Source organism: Entelurus aequoreus, linkage group LG21 (assembly GCF_033978785.1).
Source record: "Entelurus aequoreus isolate RoL-2023_Sb linkage group LG21, RoL_Eaeq_v1.1, whole genome shotgun sequence".
In the NCBI taxonomy this organism is placed as follows: Eukaryota; Metazoa; Chordata; class Actinopteri; order Syngnathiformes; family Syngnathidae; genus Entelurus; species Entelurus aequoreus.
The window spans coordinates 164,639-177,089 of record NC_084751.1 but is presented as its reverse complement, the minus strand read 5'-3'; the positions used below and the strand labels follow the sequence as shown (position 1 = coordinate 177,089).

The 12,451-nt window shown below is 33.0% G+C and overlaps 1 protein-coding gene across 1 annotated transcript in view; it reads right to left on the bottom strand.

The window, feature by feature from the left end:
* LOC133638968 (protein phosphatase Slingshot homolog 1-like) overlaps positions 1-12,451 on the bottom strand; it is a 28,953-nt gene that overhangs the window by 8,888 nt on the left and 7,614 nt on the right. The window contains exons 2-11 of the mRNA XM_062032021.1: positions 12,247-12,347; positions 12,028-12,092; positions 9,760-9,881; positions 9,620-9,688; positions 9,301-9,366; positions 6,152-6,346; positions 4,117-4,210; positions 1,592-1,720; positions 1,473-1,519; positions 1,244-1,390 (exon numbers count right to left, since the gene is read on the bottom strand). Coding sequence (XP_061888005.1) covers positions 1,244-1,390; positions 1,473-1,519; positions 1,592-1,720; positions 4,117-4,210; positions 6,152-6,346; positions 9,301-9,366; positions 9,620-9,688; positions 9,760-9,881; positions 12,028-12,092; positions 12,247-12,347 — 1,035 coding nt within the window. The remainder of the gene's footprint in view (positions 1-1,243; positions 1,391-1,472; positions 1,520-1,591; positions 1,721-4,116; positions 4,211-6,151; positions 6,347-9,300; positions 9,367-9,619; positions 9,689-9,759; positions 9,882-12,027; positions 12,093-12,246; positions 12,348-12,451) is intronic.

Here is a 12,451-nt window from a genome sequence, read left to right as displayed (position 1 = left end):
GATATTAGGATTTTTAAACACATATACCTTTTTACCTTTTAAATTCCTTCCTCTTCTTTCCTGACAATTTAAATCAATGTTCAAGTACATTTATTTTTTTTATTGTAAAGAATAATACATACATTTTAATTTAATTCTTCATTTTAGCTTCTGTTTTTTTTACGAAGAATATTTGTGAAATATTTCTTCAAACCTATTATGATTAAAATTCAAAAAATGTATTCTGGCAAATCTAGAAAATCTGTAGAATCAAATTTAAATCTTATTTCAAAGTCTTTTGAATTTTTTTTTGAATTTTTGTTCTGGAAGAAATAATGATTAGTCTTTGTTATAAATATAGCTTGGTCCAATGTGTTATATATTCTAACAAAGTGCAGATTGGATTTTAACCTATTTAAAACATGTCATCAAAATTCTAAAATTAATCTTAATCAGGAAAAATTACTAATGATGTTCCATAAATTCTTTTTTTAATTTTTTCAAAAAGATTCGAATTAGCTAGTTTTTTCTTCTTTTTTCAGTTGAATTTTGAGTTTTAAAGAGTCTAATTTGAAGATAAACTATGTTTCAAAATTTAATTGTCATTTTTTTTCGTGTTTTCTCCTCTTTTAAACCGTTCAATTAAGTGTAAATATCATTAATTATTAATAATAACATAGAGTTAAAGGTAAATTGAGCAAATTGGCTATTTCTGGCAATTTATTGAAGTGTGCATCAAACTGGTAGCCCTTCGCATGAATCACTACCCAAGAAGTAGCTCTTGCTTTCAAAAAGGTTGCTGACCCCTGTTCTATATGTTATAGTTATTTGAATGACTCTTACCATAATATGTTACGTTAACATACCAGGCACCTTCTCAGTTGGTTATTTATGCCTCATATAACGTACACTTATTCAGCCTGTTGTTCACTATTCTTTATTTATTTTAAATTGCCTTTCAAATGTTTATTCTTGGTGTTGAGTTTTATCAAATAAATTTCCCCAAAAAATGCGACTTATACTCCAGTGCGACTTATATATGTTTTTTTCCTTCTTTATTATGCATTTTCGGCCGGTGCGACTTATACTCCGAAAAATACGGTAGTTACTTTTCACAGTAACGCATTACTTTGGGGTGTAAGTAACTGAGTTAGTAACTGAGTTACTTTTGAAATAAAGTAACTAGTAACTGTAACTAGTTACTGGTTTTCAGTAACTAACCCAACACCGACGACTACAAAGTGTCAAAGTGTGCACGTGTCACCTGGCTTTGACAATGAAGTTGTAGGTGTCGTTCCAGTGGGCCAGCAGGTCGGTGTCGTCCTCGTCGTAAACGCGGACATTGTGATAGGAGAACATCCCTGGGAAGAAGTTGTCAATCTCTCTGGTCACGTTTAGAATATAGCCCACTCTGGAACAAACAGAAAAATCAATAACTTTTGCCGGAGTTTGCTGCATGGAGTAATTCAAACCCGGGAGTTGCTGATCCTTACCCACAATCACGCAGTTCTTCTAGGTTGGAAGCGTTCCATTCCGAGCCCTACACAAGCAAAAGCACTTTGTCAGAGTGACTGCAAAATTGTGGCGAAAGACGGCGAGTGACAATTCTCACCAAATAGACATGGTCAAAGATGAGTGTAGCCTTGTCCATCTGTCCCAGGATCAGCAGCATCTCGTTATCAATGAACTCCTTGTATTCGGTCAGGTTACAACTCATGTGCTTCTCCAGCTCCGTGCGGATCTGAGGGGAACGCAGGAAACATGATGTCATAGCTGTATGCTTTATAATATACTTCTACCAAGGATTACTTCTTTATTAGTTGGATTCCACTTTATTGCCACTGCATATGTCACAGCAACAAGGTGACAAAATACATGCTGCATATAAGAGGACGTGCATGTATAAACAGTATGACATGCATGTGAATATACAAAAGCACTAGTATTTACATGTTTTTCACAATAGTGGAATAATCGGAGTATGAACACTTACAGTATATATACTGTAGATGTGCAATATAACTGTATTAAGTGCAGCATTTTAACGTACAGGTCAAAATAGTACAGAAGGATGGTACTTTGGGTACTTAGAAAAGCGCTATATAAATCCCAGGTATTATTACTCATTGTTATCCCATTGGGTTGAGTTTTTCCTTGCCCTGATTGGGATCTGAGCCGAGGATGTCGTTGTGGCTTGTGCAGCCCTTTGAGACACTGGTGATTTAGGGCTATATAAGTAAACATTGATTGATTGATTGATTGACTGTACATTAGGGATGTGAATCTTACAACAACTCACAATTCCATCCCGGTTCTTGGACAAACGATTCGATTCAGAATCGATTATTTGGTATGAAAATTATAATACCCTTTTCAAAACAGGTTACAGGTTAAAAAAAGCTCTTCTTGGCGGCTTGACGCATGACGAATACCAGTGATCAACCTTTTCGAGCCCAAGATCCCTGGTCTCAGCCAAAAACCAAAGCAAGATCTACACCTGCGTCAAATATATATATATATATATATATATATATATATATATATATATATATATATATATATATATATATATATATATATATATATATATATATATATATATATATATATATATATTAAATGCATTTTCTTTATTTTCATGACTATTTACATTGTAGATTGTCACTGAAGGCATCAAAACTATGAATGAACACATGTGGAGTTATGTACTTAACAAAAATTGGTGAAATAACTGAAAACATGTTTTATATTCTAGTTTCTTCAAAATAGCCACCCTTTGCACACTCTTGGCATTCTCTCCATGAGCTTCAAGCACACATGTGAAGTGAAAACCATTTCAGGTGACTACCTCTTGAAGCTCATGGAGAGAATGCCAAGAGTGTGCAAAGCAGTAATCACAGCAAAGGGTGGCTATTTTGAAGAAACTAGAATATAAAACATGTTTTCAATTATTTCACCTTTTTTTTTGTTAAGTACATAACTCCACATGTGTTCATTCATAGTTTTGATGCCTTCAGTGACAATCTACAATGTAAATAGTCATGAAAATAAAGTAAACGCATTGAATGAGAAGGCGTGTCCAAACTTTTGGCCTGTACTGTATATACACACACACTCATACATATTGTTTTATTGGGACTAAAAATAAAATATACATATATATTTTTTGTTGTTTTGTTTTTTTAAAAACAAAACTTTGTGTCGTTATTATTGGCTGATATCAACATTTTGGCTTTTTCCTCATTGTATTTCTTGATGTATTCCCAATTTTTGCCGGTGTTTTTTGTTAAGTGCCTAGGGCCGATGGCAAACGAGTTTTCTTTTGTATTATTTTTTTATGAATTAAGTAACATTTATGACAACCTTTTCCCAAAACCCAATATAGAATGTGAGATATAACAGGATAATGCATACATTTATCATTTGTTTTCAAAACGCTTACAAAAAAGTGGGACCCCAAAAATTTACTGTGGGACCCCATTTTTAGGGAAACCCATTTTGAAAATTCCTAGCGCCAACACTGATGGAGTATTGGTGCGTGCAAAACAGCAGCAGGCGGCTGTGGCCTGCGGGCCGGTTTTAATACTAATCAAATATCATCCCGGAGGCCATAGATCATTCATTCACACATAGGTTCTAAGGTGCCCTATTATATCGCAAAGACGGTAATCATTTTGAGAATTTCCCCATTACAATTGACCAAAACTATTGATTAAATACATATTGAATTTAATTTTCAAATTGTAAATATTTTTGACGTACCGGTACAATATATACAAATTAAATGCTCAGGTTTTTCAAACATTTTTTGAGGGGAATTATAGCCATATAACAGGAAAAACATATATTTTATATATTACATTGTATATGAAAATTGCACACAATAAACTGCACTTCATCTAATTTTACTGCTGCTAATATTTTGGTACATAACTTTCATTCTATTGTGTTAACTATATCTGCACAATTGGCAGCAATTTCGATAGAATATTTAACACTTTGTGTCATGGCTTCTGTTTGTGTCACATTCTTAAAATCAATTTCTTGCAGTATGTTAACAAGTAAAACAAAAAAAAGTCAAACATCACACAGTTTAAAAAAACAAACCTTCCCTGCCACTGAGTGAGGGTCTCATACCTCCTTGGAAGTGATGTTATCCAAGTCTTGAAACATCATGATGCTGCGTAGCTTGGCTTTAATGAGACACTCAGTTTGCTCCCTTTCAGTCGGCCTGCACCAAATGACACAAAATCAGAGCTGCCCTTTCAATAAAAAGCAGTGTCAGTCCATTTTTCACACCAAGAGAGAAAGGCCAACATGCTCAACCTTAATAATGTTTCATACTGTATTAAGTATGTATTTTTTATTTTATTTTATTTTTTATTTTAAAAAAAAAATTAAAATTAAAAAAAATAAATACATTTTTCACACCAAGAGAGAAAGGCCAACATGCTCAACCTTAATAATGTTTCATACTGTATTAAGTATGTATTTTTATTTTTTATTTTTTTAATTTAAAAAATAAAATAAAATAAAAAAAAATTCCACACCAAGAGAGAAAGGCCAACATGCTCAACCTTAATAATGTTTCATCTGTATTAAGTATGTATTTTTTTATTTTTTTTTATTATTTAAAAAATTTAAAAAAATTAAAAAAAATCAATTTTTCACACCAAGAGAGAAAGGCCAACATGCTCAACCTTAATAATGTTTCATACTGTATTAAGTATGTATTTATTTATTTTTTTAATTATTTAAAAAAATTAAAAAAAATAAAAAATCAATTTTTCACACCAAGAGAGAAAGGCCAACATGCTCAACCTTAATAATGTTTCATACTGTATTAAGTATATATTAATTATTTAAAAAATAAAATAAAAAAAAACAATTTTTCACACCAAGAGAGAAAGGCCAACATGCTCAACCTTAATAATGTTTCATACTGTATTATGTATTTATTTATTTGTTTTTTGTTTTTTTAAATTATTTAAAAAATAAAAAAATAAATAAATTTTTCACACCAAGAGAGAAAGGCCAACATGCTCAACCTTAATAATGTTTCATACTGTATTAAGTATGTATTAATTATTTAAAAAAAAAAATAAAAAAAAAAAATTTTTCACACCAAGAGAGAAAGGCCAACATGCTCAACCTTAATAATGTTTCATACTGTATTAAGTATGTATTTTTTTTTTTTTTTTTTAATTATTTAAAAAAATTTTTTTTTTAAAAATCAATTTTTCACACCAAGAGAGAAAGGCCAACATGCTCAACCTTAGTAATGTTTCATACTGTATTAAGTATGTATTAATTTATTTTTTTTTAAAAATTAAAAAAAATCAAATTTTCACACCAAGAGAGAAAGGCCAACATGCTCAACCTTAATAATGTTTCATACTGTATTAAGTATGTATTTTTTTTTTTTTTTTTAATTATTTAAAAAAAAAAAAAAAAAAAATTCAATTTTTCACACCAAGAGAGAAAGGCCAACATGCTCAACCTTAATAATGTTTCATACTGTATTAAGTATGTATTTTTTTTTTTTTTAAATTATTTTAAAAAAAATAATAAAAAAAATCAATTTTTCACACCAAGAGAGAAAGGCCAACATGCTCAACCTTAATAATGTTTCATACTGTATTAAGTATGTTTTTTTTTTTGTTTTTTTAATTATTTTAAAAAAATAAATTAAAAAAATCAATTTTTCACACCAAGAGAGAAAGGCCAACATCCATCCATCCATTTTCTACCGCTTATCCCTTATGGGGTCGCGGGGGGTGCTGGAGCCTATCTCAGCTACAATCGGGCGGAAGGCGGGGTACACCCTGGACAAGTCGCCACCTCATCGCAGGGCCAACACAGATAGACAGACAACATTCACACTCACATTCACACACTAGGGCCAATTTAGTGTTGCCAATCAACCTATCCCCAGGTGCATGTCTTTGGAAGTGGGAGGAAGCCGGAGTACCCGGAGGGAACCCACGCAGTCACGGGGAGAACATGCAAACTCCACACAGAAAGATCCCGAGCGCAGGATCGAACCCAGGACCTTCGTATTGTGAGGCAGACGCACTAACCCCTCTGCCACCGTGCTGCCCTGAAAGGCCAACATGCTCAACCTTAATACTGTTTCATACTGTATTAAGTATGTACAGTATATGTGTCCTACCGGTCCACAAACATGGTGGGGGAATCTGGCCGGGTGGTCTCCAGGTCAGTCATAGCGTTCCACTCGTTGATGCAGCTCTGCTCTGACGCCACGCAGCTCTCGTAGAAGGCCATCCATGTGAGAGCGATGCCACCCGGGAAGTAGTTCAAGCGGCGCGACACCTCGCATGCCTTGTGGAGCACCTGCAGGGCAGACCTACAGAGAGAAAAAAGAACAAACAGTATGAAAAAGGTTGCAAAATTTCGGGAAAAAAAATCGCATTTTTCAAGATATAACAGAGGACTTTAATGTTGTTGAAAAAACCTTTAGCAGGCCTATTTTTTGTAAAAAAAATATTTAGTATTTAAATTCAGTAGAATTTTCCATCCATCCATCCATTTTTTATCGCTTGCCCCTCTGGGGGTCGCTGGAGCCTATTCCAGCTGCACCCGGGCATAAAGGCATTTTCCATGCACACCTATTCCTGTTGTGCCACTGAAGCCACGCCCCCTTTATCATTCATCACATGCATGCACATGTGGTAGGAATTTAATTTTACATTTTAAATGGGACTAATTATGGTGGATTGGCTACAGGGAATTGGATTATTTTATTTTACTTTATTTTCAGTTCAGTTTATTCATTTATAGCACATTTAAAAACAACCCCAGCGGACCAAAAGTGTTTTACAGACTTAAAACTAATTAGTACAAAACAGTGTCAACTGTATAAAAATACTACAATAGCAATTGTATCTTAAAAAAATGTGTGAAAAAGATATCACGTAACAATAGTCAGTAAGTAAATAAAATATATAAAAATAAGAAATAAATAACAAAAATATATACTGCCAAACTGGATTCGAACGCCGGGGAAAAATGTGTTTGACGATCAATGACTAAAGTTTTATTCACAAATAAATCAAGGTTTACAACATTTTTATATTTTATTACTTTTATAATACAGAAAAAATACATACAAATTCAAATGCATTGTGGGTCTTTATTTTTGCATATATAGGTCAAAATTACCCAATTTTTAATGCATGTGTGCTGAAAAAATTAAACAAATTAATAAAAAAATAATTGCTTACTTGTTTTTTATGTTTGCATATGGAGGTCAAAATTACCCCTTTTTTTTAATGCATGTGTGCTGATAAAATTAAACAAATAAACACAAGAAAATAAATAAATAAATGATTGCTTTCTTGTTTTTTATGTTTGCATATAGAGGTTAAAAGGACCCAAGTTTTGATGCAAATAAACACATAAACAAATCAATAAAAAAATAATTGCTTTCTTGTTTTTTATGTTTGCATATGGAGGTCAAAATTACCCATTTTTAATGCATGTGTGCTGATAAAACTCAACAAATAAATTCATAAAAAAAGAATTGCTTTCTTGTTTTTATGTTTGCATACGGAGGTCAAAATTACCCAATTTTTAAAGCATGTGTGCTGATAAAATTAAACAAATAAACACATAAACAAATAAAAAAATAAAATAATTGCTTACTTGTTTTTTATGTTTGTATACGAAGGTCAAAATTACCCAATTTTTAATGCATGTGTGCTGATAAAATTAAACAAACAAACACATAAACAAATAAATAAGTACATCATTGCTTTCTTGTTTTTTATGTTTGCATATGGAGGTCAAAATTACCCATTTTTAATGCATGTGTGCTGATAAAACTAAACAAATAAATTCATTAAAAAAATGATTGCTTTCTTGTTTTTATGTTTGCATACGGAGGTCAAAATTACCCAATTTTTAATGCATGTGTGCTGATAAAATTAAACAAATAAACACATAAACAAATAAAAAAATTAAATAATTGCTTTCTTGTTTTTTATGTTTGCATATGGAGGTCAAAATTACCCATTTTTAATGCATGTGTGCTGATAAAACTCAACAAATAAATTCATAAAAAAATAATTGCTTTCTTGTTTTTATGTTTGCATACGGAGGTCAAAATTACCCAATTTTTAATGCATGTGTGCTGATAAAATTAAACAAATAAACACATAAACAAATAAAAAAATAAAATAATTGCTTACTTGTTTTTTATGTTTGCATACGAAGGTCAAAATTACCCAATTTTTAATGCATGTGTGCTGATAAAATTAAACAAACACATAAACAAATAAATACAAAAATAATTACTTACTTGTTTTTTATGTTTGCATATGGAGGTCAAAATTACCCCCTTTTTTAATGCATGTGTGCTGATAAAATTAAACAAATAAACATTCGAAAAATAAAAAAATGCTTTCTTGTTTTTTTTGTTTGCATATGGAGGTCAAAATTACCCAAGTTTTGAGGCATGTGTGCTGATAAAATTAAACAAATAAACACAAACAAATAAATTAAAAAAACAATTGCTTTTTTGGTTTTTATGTTTGAATATGGAGGTCAAAAATATACATTTTTAATACATGTGTGCTGATAAAATTAAACAAGTAAACAAACAAATCAATAAAAAAATCATTGCTTTCTTGTTTTTTATGTTTGCATACAGAGGTCAAAATTACCCCTTTTTTTAATGCATGTGTGCTGATAAAATTAAACAAATAAACACAAACAAATAAACAAATAAATAATTAATGTCTTGTTTTTTATGTTTGCATATGAAGGTCAAAATTACCCAAGTTTTGATGCATGTGTGCTGATAAAATTAAACAAATACATTCCTAAAAAAATTATTGCTTTCTTAATTTTTATGTTTGCATATGGAGGTCAAAATTACCCAAGTTTTTATGCACGTTTTCTGATAAAATTGAATATAAATACATAAACAAATACATAAAATGTCATTGAATGGTTGATTTCTATGTTTGCATACAAATGTCAAACAGCAGCTATAATTATGAAAGCTTGCAAGAAAATTTAAAAGAAAAAAAAATGGTGGTTTGCAATGCTGAAAACTGACCAGCAGATGGCACTGTGATTGCATCAGCACATCAAACACTGTATTTAACAGTAGTGCAGGTGAATTGCTAACAGACAAAACATATGTTTACATAAAAAAGGGGGATGGACATACAATTCAGAAAAATGGAAGAGACATAAGAAAATATTGGTATACTATACACTGTACATTTTTATCTACAGTAAAGGATTAAAAACTAATATTGTTTCTCCCTTCCAGAAATCCATAAAGTGACTCACCACATGGCCTGCACTGACACAGGCTTGAAGACATGTGAGCGCCCCGCTGTGTTCACACTGAAGCCTCTGAAGGCCGAGAAGGAGAAAAAGAGGAGAACGAGAAGGAGGTGAAGAAAAGTGCGCACGTATGGGTTGTAAATACAGCAACATTGGGGCTTGTTCCTGGTACCATTCAACCTGTGGAACATTCCTCCAGTTTACAGAGACAATGTTACTAGGTCAGCAAGAACTGTTCTCACAGAGGGGGGGGGGGAATTTGATCAACTTCTACGCCGCTGGAGGTCAGTAAAACGCACACATGATCAGATGCATGGCTTACCCATCGCCATCTAAGTGGATGTTGGTGTCGCTCCACAGGGGCAGCACCATCCCGATGGAGCAGCTTTTCCTGGAAGGAGGTACATGTTAGACAGACTCTTGGTAATTAGATGAAGATGTCCACAATTGGGTTTAAAGTACCTGTCTTTGTTAGTGAAATCCATTCCCAGGAGGATGTTCTCCTCCGTATCCTGATGGCCACTGGTGTAGATCACCACCATGTATCGAACTCGCTCCGACCAGCCGCTTTCCAGCCGCACAGCCTAAGAAATAAGTTTATTGTAAACATGCATCGCTTGTATTTCCACACAGGTTTATTTACTCATTTACAGAGAGTACCTAGACCAGGGGTCACCAACCTTTTTGAAAGCAAGAGCTACTTCTTTGGTACTGATTAATGCGAAGGGCTACCAGTTTGATACACACTTAAATAAATTGCCAGAAATAGCCAATTTGCTCAATTTACCTTTAACTCTATGTTATTATTAATAATTAATGATATTTACACTTAATTGAACGGTTTAAAAGAGGGGAAAAAACGAAAAAAATGACAATTAAATTTTGAAACATAGTTTATCTTCAATTTCGACTCTTTAAAATTCAAAATTCAACCGAAAAAAAGAAGAGAAAAACTAGCTAATTCGAATCTTTTTGAAAAAATTAAAAAAAGAATTTATGGAACATCATTAGTAATTTTTCCTGATTAAGATTACTTTTAGAATTTTGATGACATATTTTAAATAGGTTAAAATCCAATCTACACTTTGTTAGAATATATAACAAATTGGACCAAGCTATATTTCTAACAAAGACAAATCATTATTTCTTCTAGATTTTCCAGAACAAAAATTTTAAAAGAAATTCAAAAGACTTTGAAATAAGATTTAAATTTGATTCTACAGATTTTCTATATTTGCCAGAATATTTTTTTTGAATTTGAATCATAACAAGTTTAAAGAAATATTTCACAAATATTCTTCGTCGAAAAAACAGAAGCTAAAATGAAGAATTAAATTAAAATGTATTTATTATTCTTTACAATAAAAAAAAAAAAATTACTTGAACATTGATTTAAATTGTCAGGAAAGAAGAGGAAGGAATTTAAAATGTAAAAAGGTATATGTGTTTAAAAATCCTAAAATCATTTTTAAGGTTGTATTTTTTTCTCTAAAATTGTCTTTCTGAAAGTTATAAGAAGCAAAGTAAAAAAAATTTATGAATTTATTTACACAAGTGAAGACCAAGTCTTTAAAATATTTTCTTGGATTTTCAAATTCTATTTGAGTTTTGTCTCTCTTAGAATTAAAAATGTCGGGCAAAGCGAGACCAGCTTGCTAGTAAATAAATAAAATTTAAAAAATAGAGGCAGCTCACTGGTAAGTGCTGCTATTTGAGCTATTTTTAGAACAGGCCAGCAGGCTAAACATCTGGTCCTTACGGGCTACCTGGTGCCCGCGAGCACCGCGTTGGTGACCCCTGACCTAGACTAACATTTTTGCAAATTATATTTGTGGCGTCCCCGATGGGCTTCATGTAGAGATGTCCGATACTATCGGACTGCCGATATTATCGGCCGATAAATGCTTTAAAATGTAATATCGGAAATTATCGGTATCGGTTTCAAAATGATCGGTATCGGTTTCTAAAATTAAAATGTATGACTTTGTAAAACGCCGCTGTGTACACGGACGTAGGGAGAAGTACAGAGCGCCAATAAACCTTAAAGGCACTGCCTTTGCGTGCCGGCCCAGTCACATAATATCTACGGCTTTTCAACACACACAAGTGAATGCAAGGCATACTTGGTCAACAGCCATACAGGTCACACTGAGGGTATCCGTATGAACAACTTTAACACTGTTACAAATATGCGCCACACTGTGAACCCACACCAAACAAGAATGACAAACACATTTCGGGAGAACATCCGCACCGTAACACAACATAAACACAACAGAACAAATACCCAGAACCCCCTGCAGCACTAACTCTTCCGGGACGCTACAATATACACCCCCCACGCACTCCCCAACCCCGCCCACCTCAACCTCCTTATGCTCGCTCAGGGAGAGCTTGTCCCAAATTCCAAGCTGCTGTTTTGAGGCATGTTAAAAAAAATAATGCACTTTGTGACTTCAATAATAAATATGGCAGTGCCATGTTGGCATTTTTTTTCCATAACTTGAGTTGATTTATTTTGGAAAACCTTGTTACATTGTTTAATGCATCCAGCGGGGCATCACAACAAAATTAGGCATAATGATGTGTTAATTCCACGACTGTATGTAATGGTATCGGTTGATATCGGAATCGGTAATTAAGAGTTGGACAATATCGGATATCGACAGAAAAGCCATTATCGGACATCTCTAGTGACTGTTATGACAAAAAAAATAAAATGAAACTTACTAGCTTTATACGATCTTCAGAGCGCAGGATCTTAAACATGACCTGTAAGTGTTGAGGTAAGTCACCTAGAAGACAAAAATACATGTTTTTTTTTTCGTCCACTTTAACGGTAAATGATAGATTTTCACTGTAAATACTTCATTTTGTAGCAAGCTAGTGAAGTGGTTTCTTTCTAATAACAATAACTTCAATCGTGAGTGTTTTGTTTGTTTGTCCTACCCGCATGTTTGTGGTGGGTGGGGGTGCTGGGTGCGTCTGAGCTGCCGCCCTGCTGGAGGAAGAGGGCAGCGCCTTTGACCATGAAGAAGCTCTCGTTGAGGCTGAAGAGAGAAACACAGGAGGACAACGTTATGGATGCAGTGACGCAACCTAAAATAGACCATTCGTCGGCAGTGCGCCTTCTAATCCGGTGCGCCCTATGTTA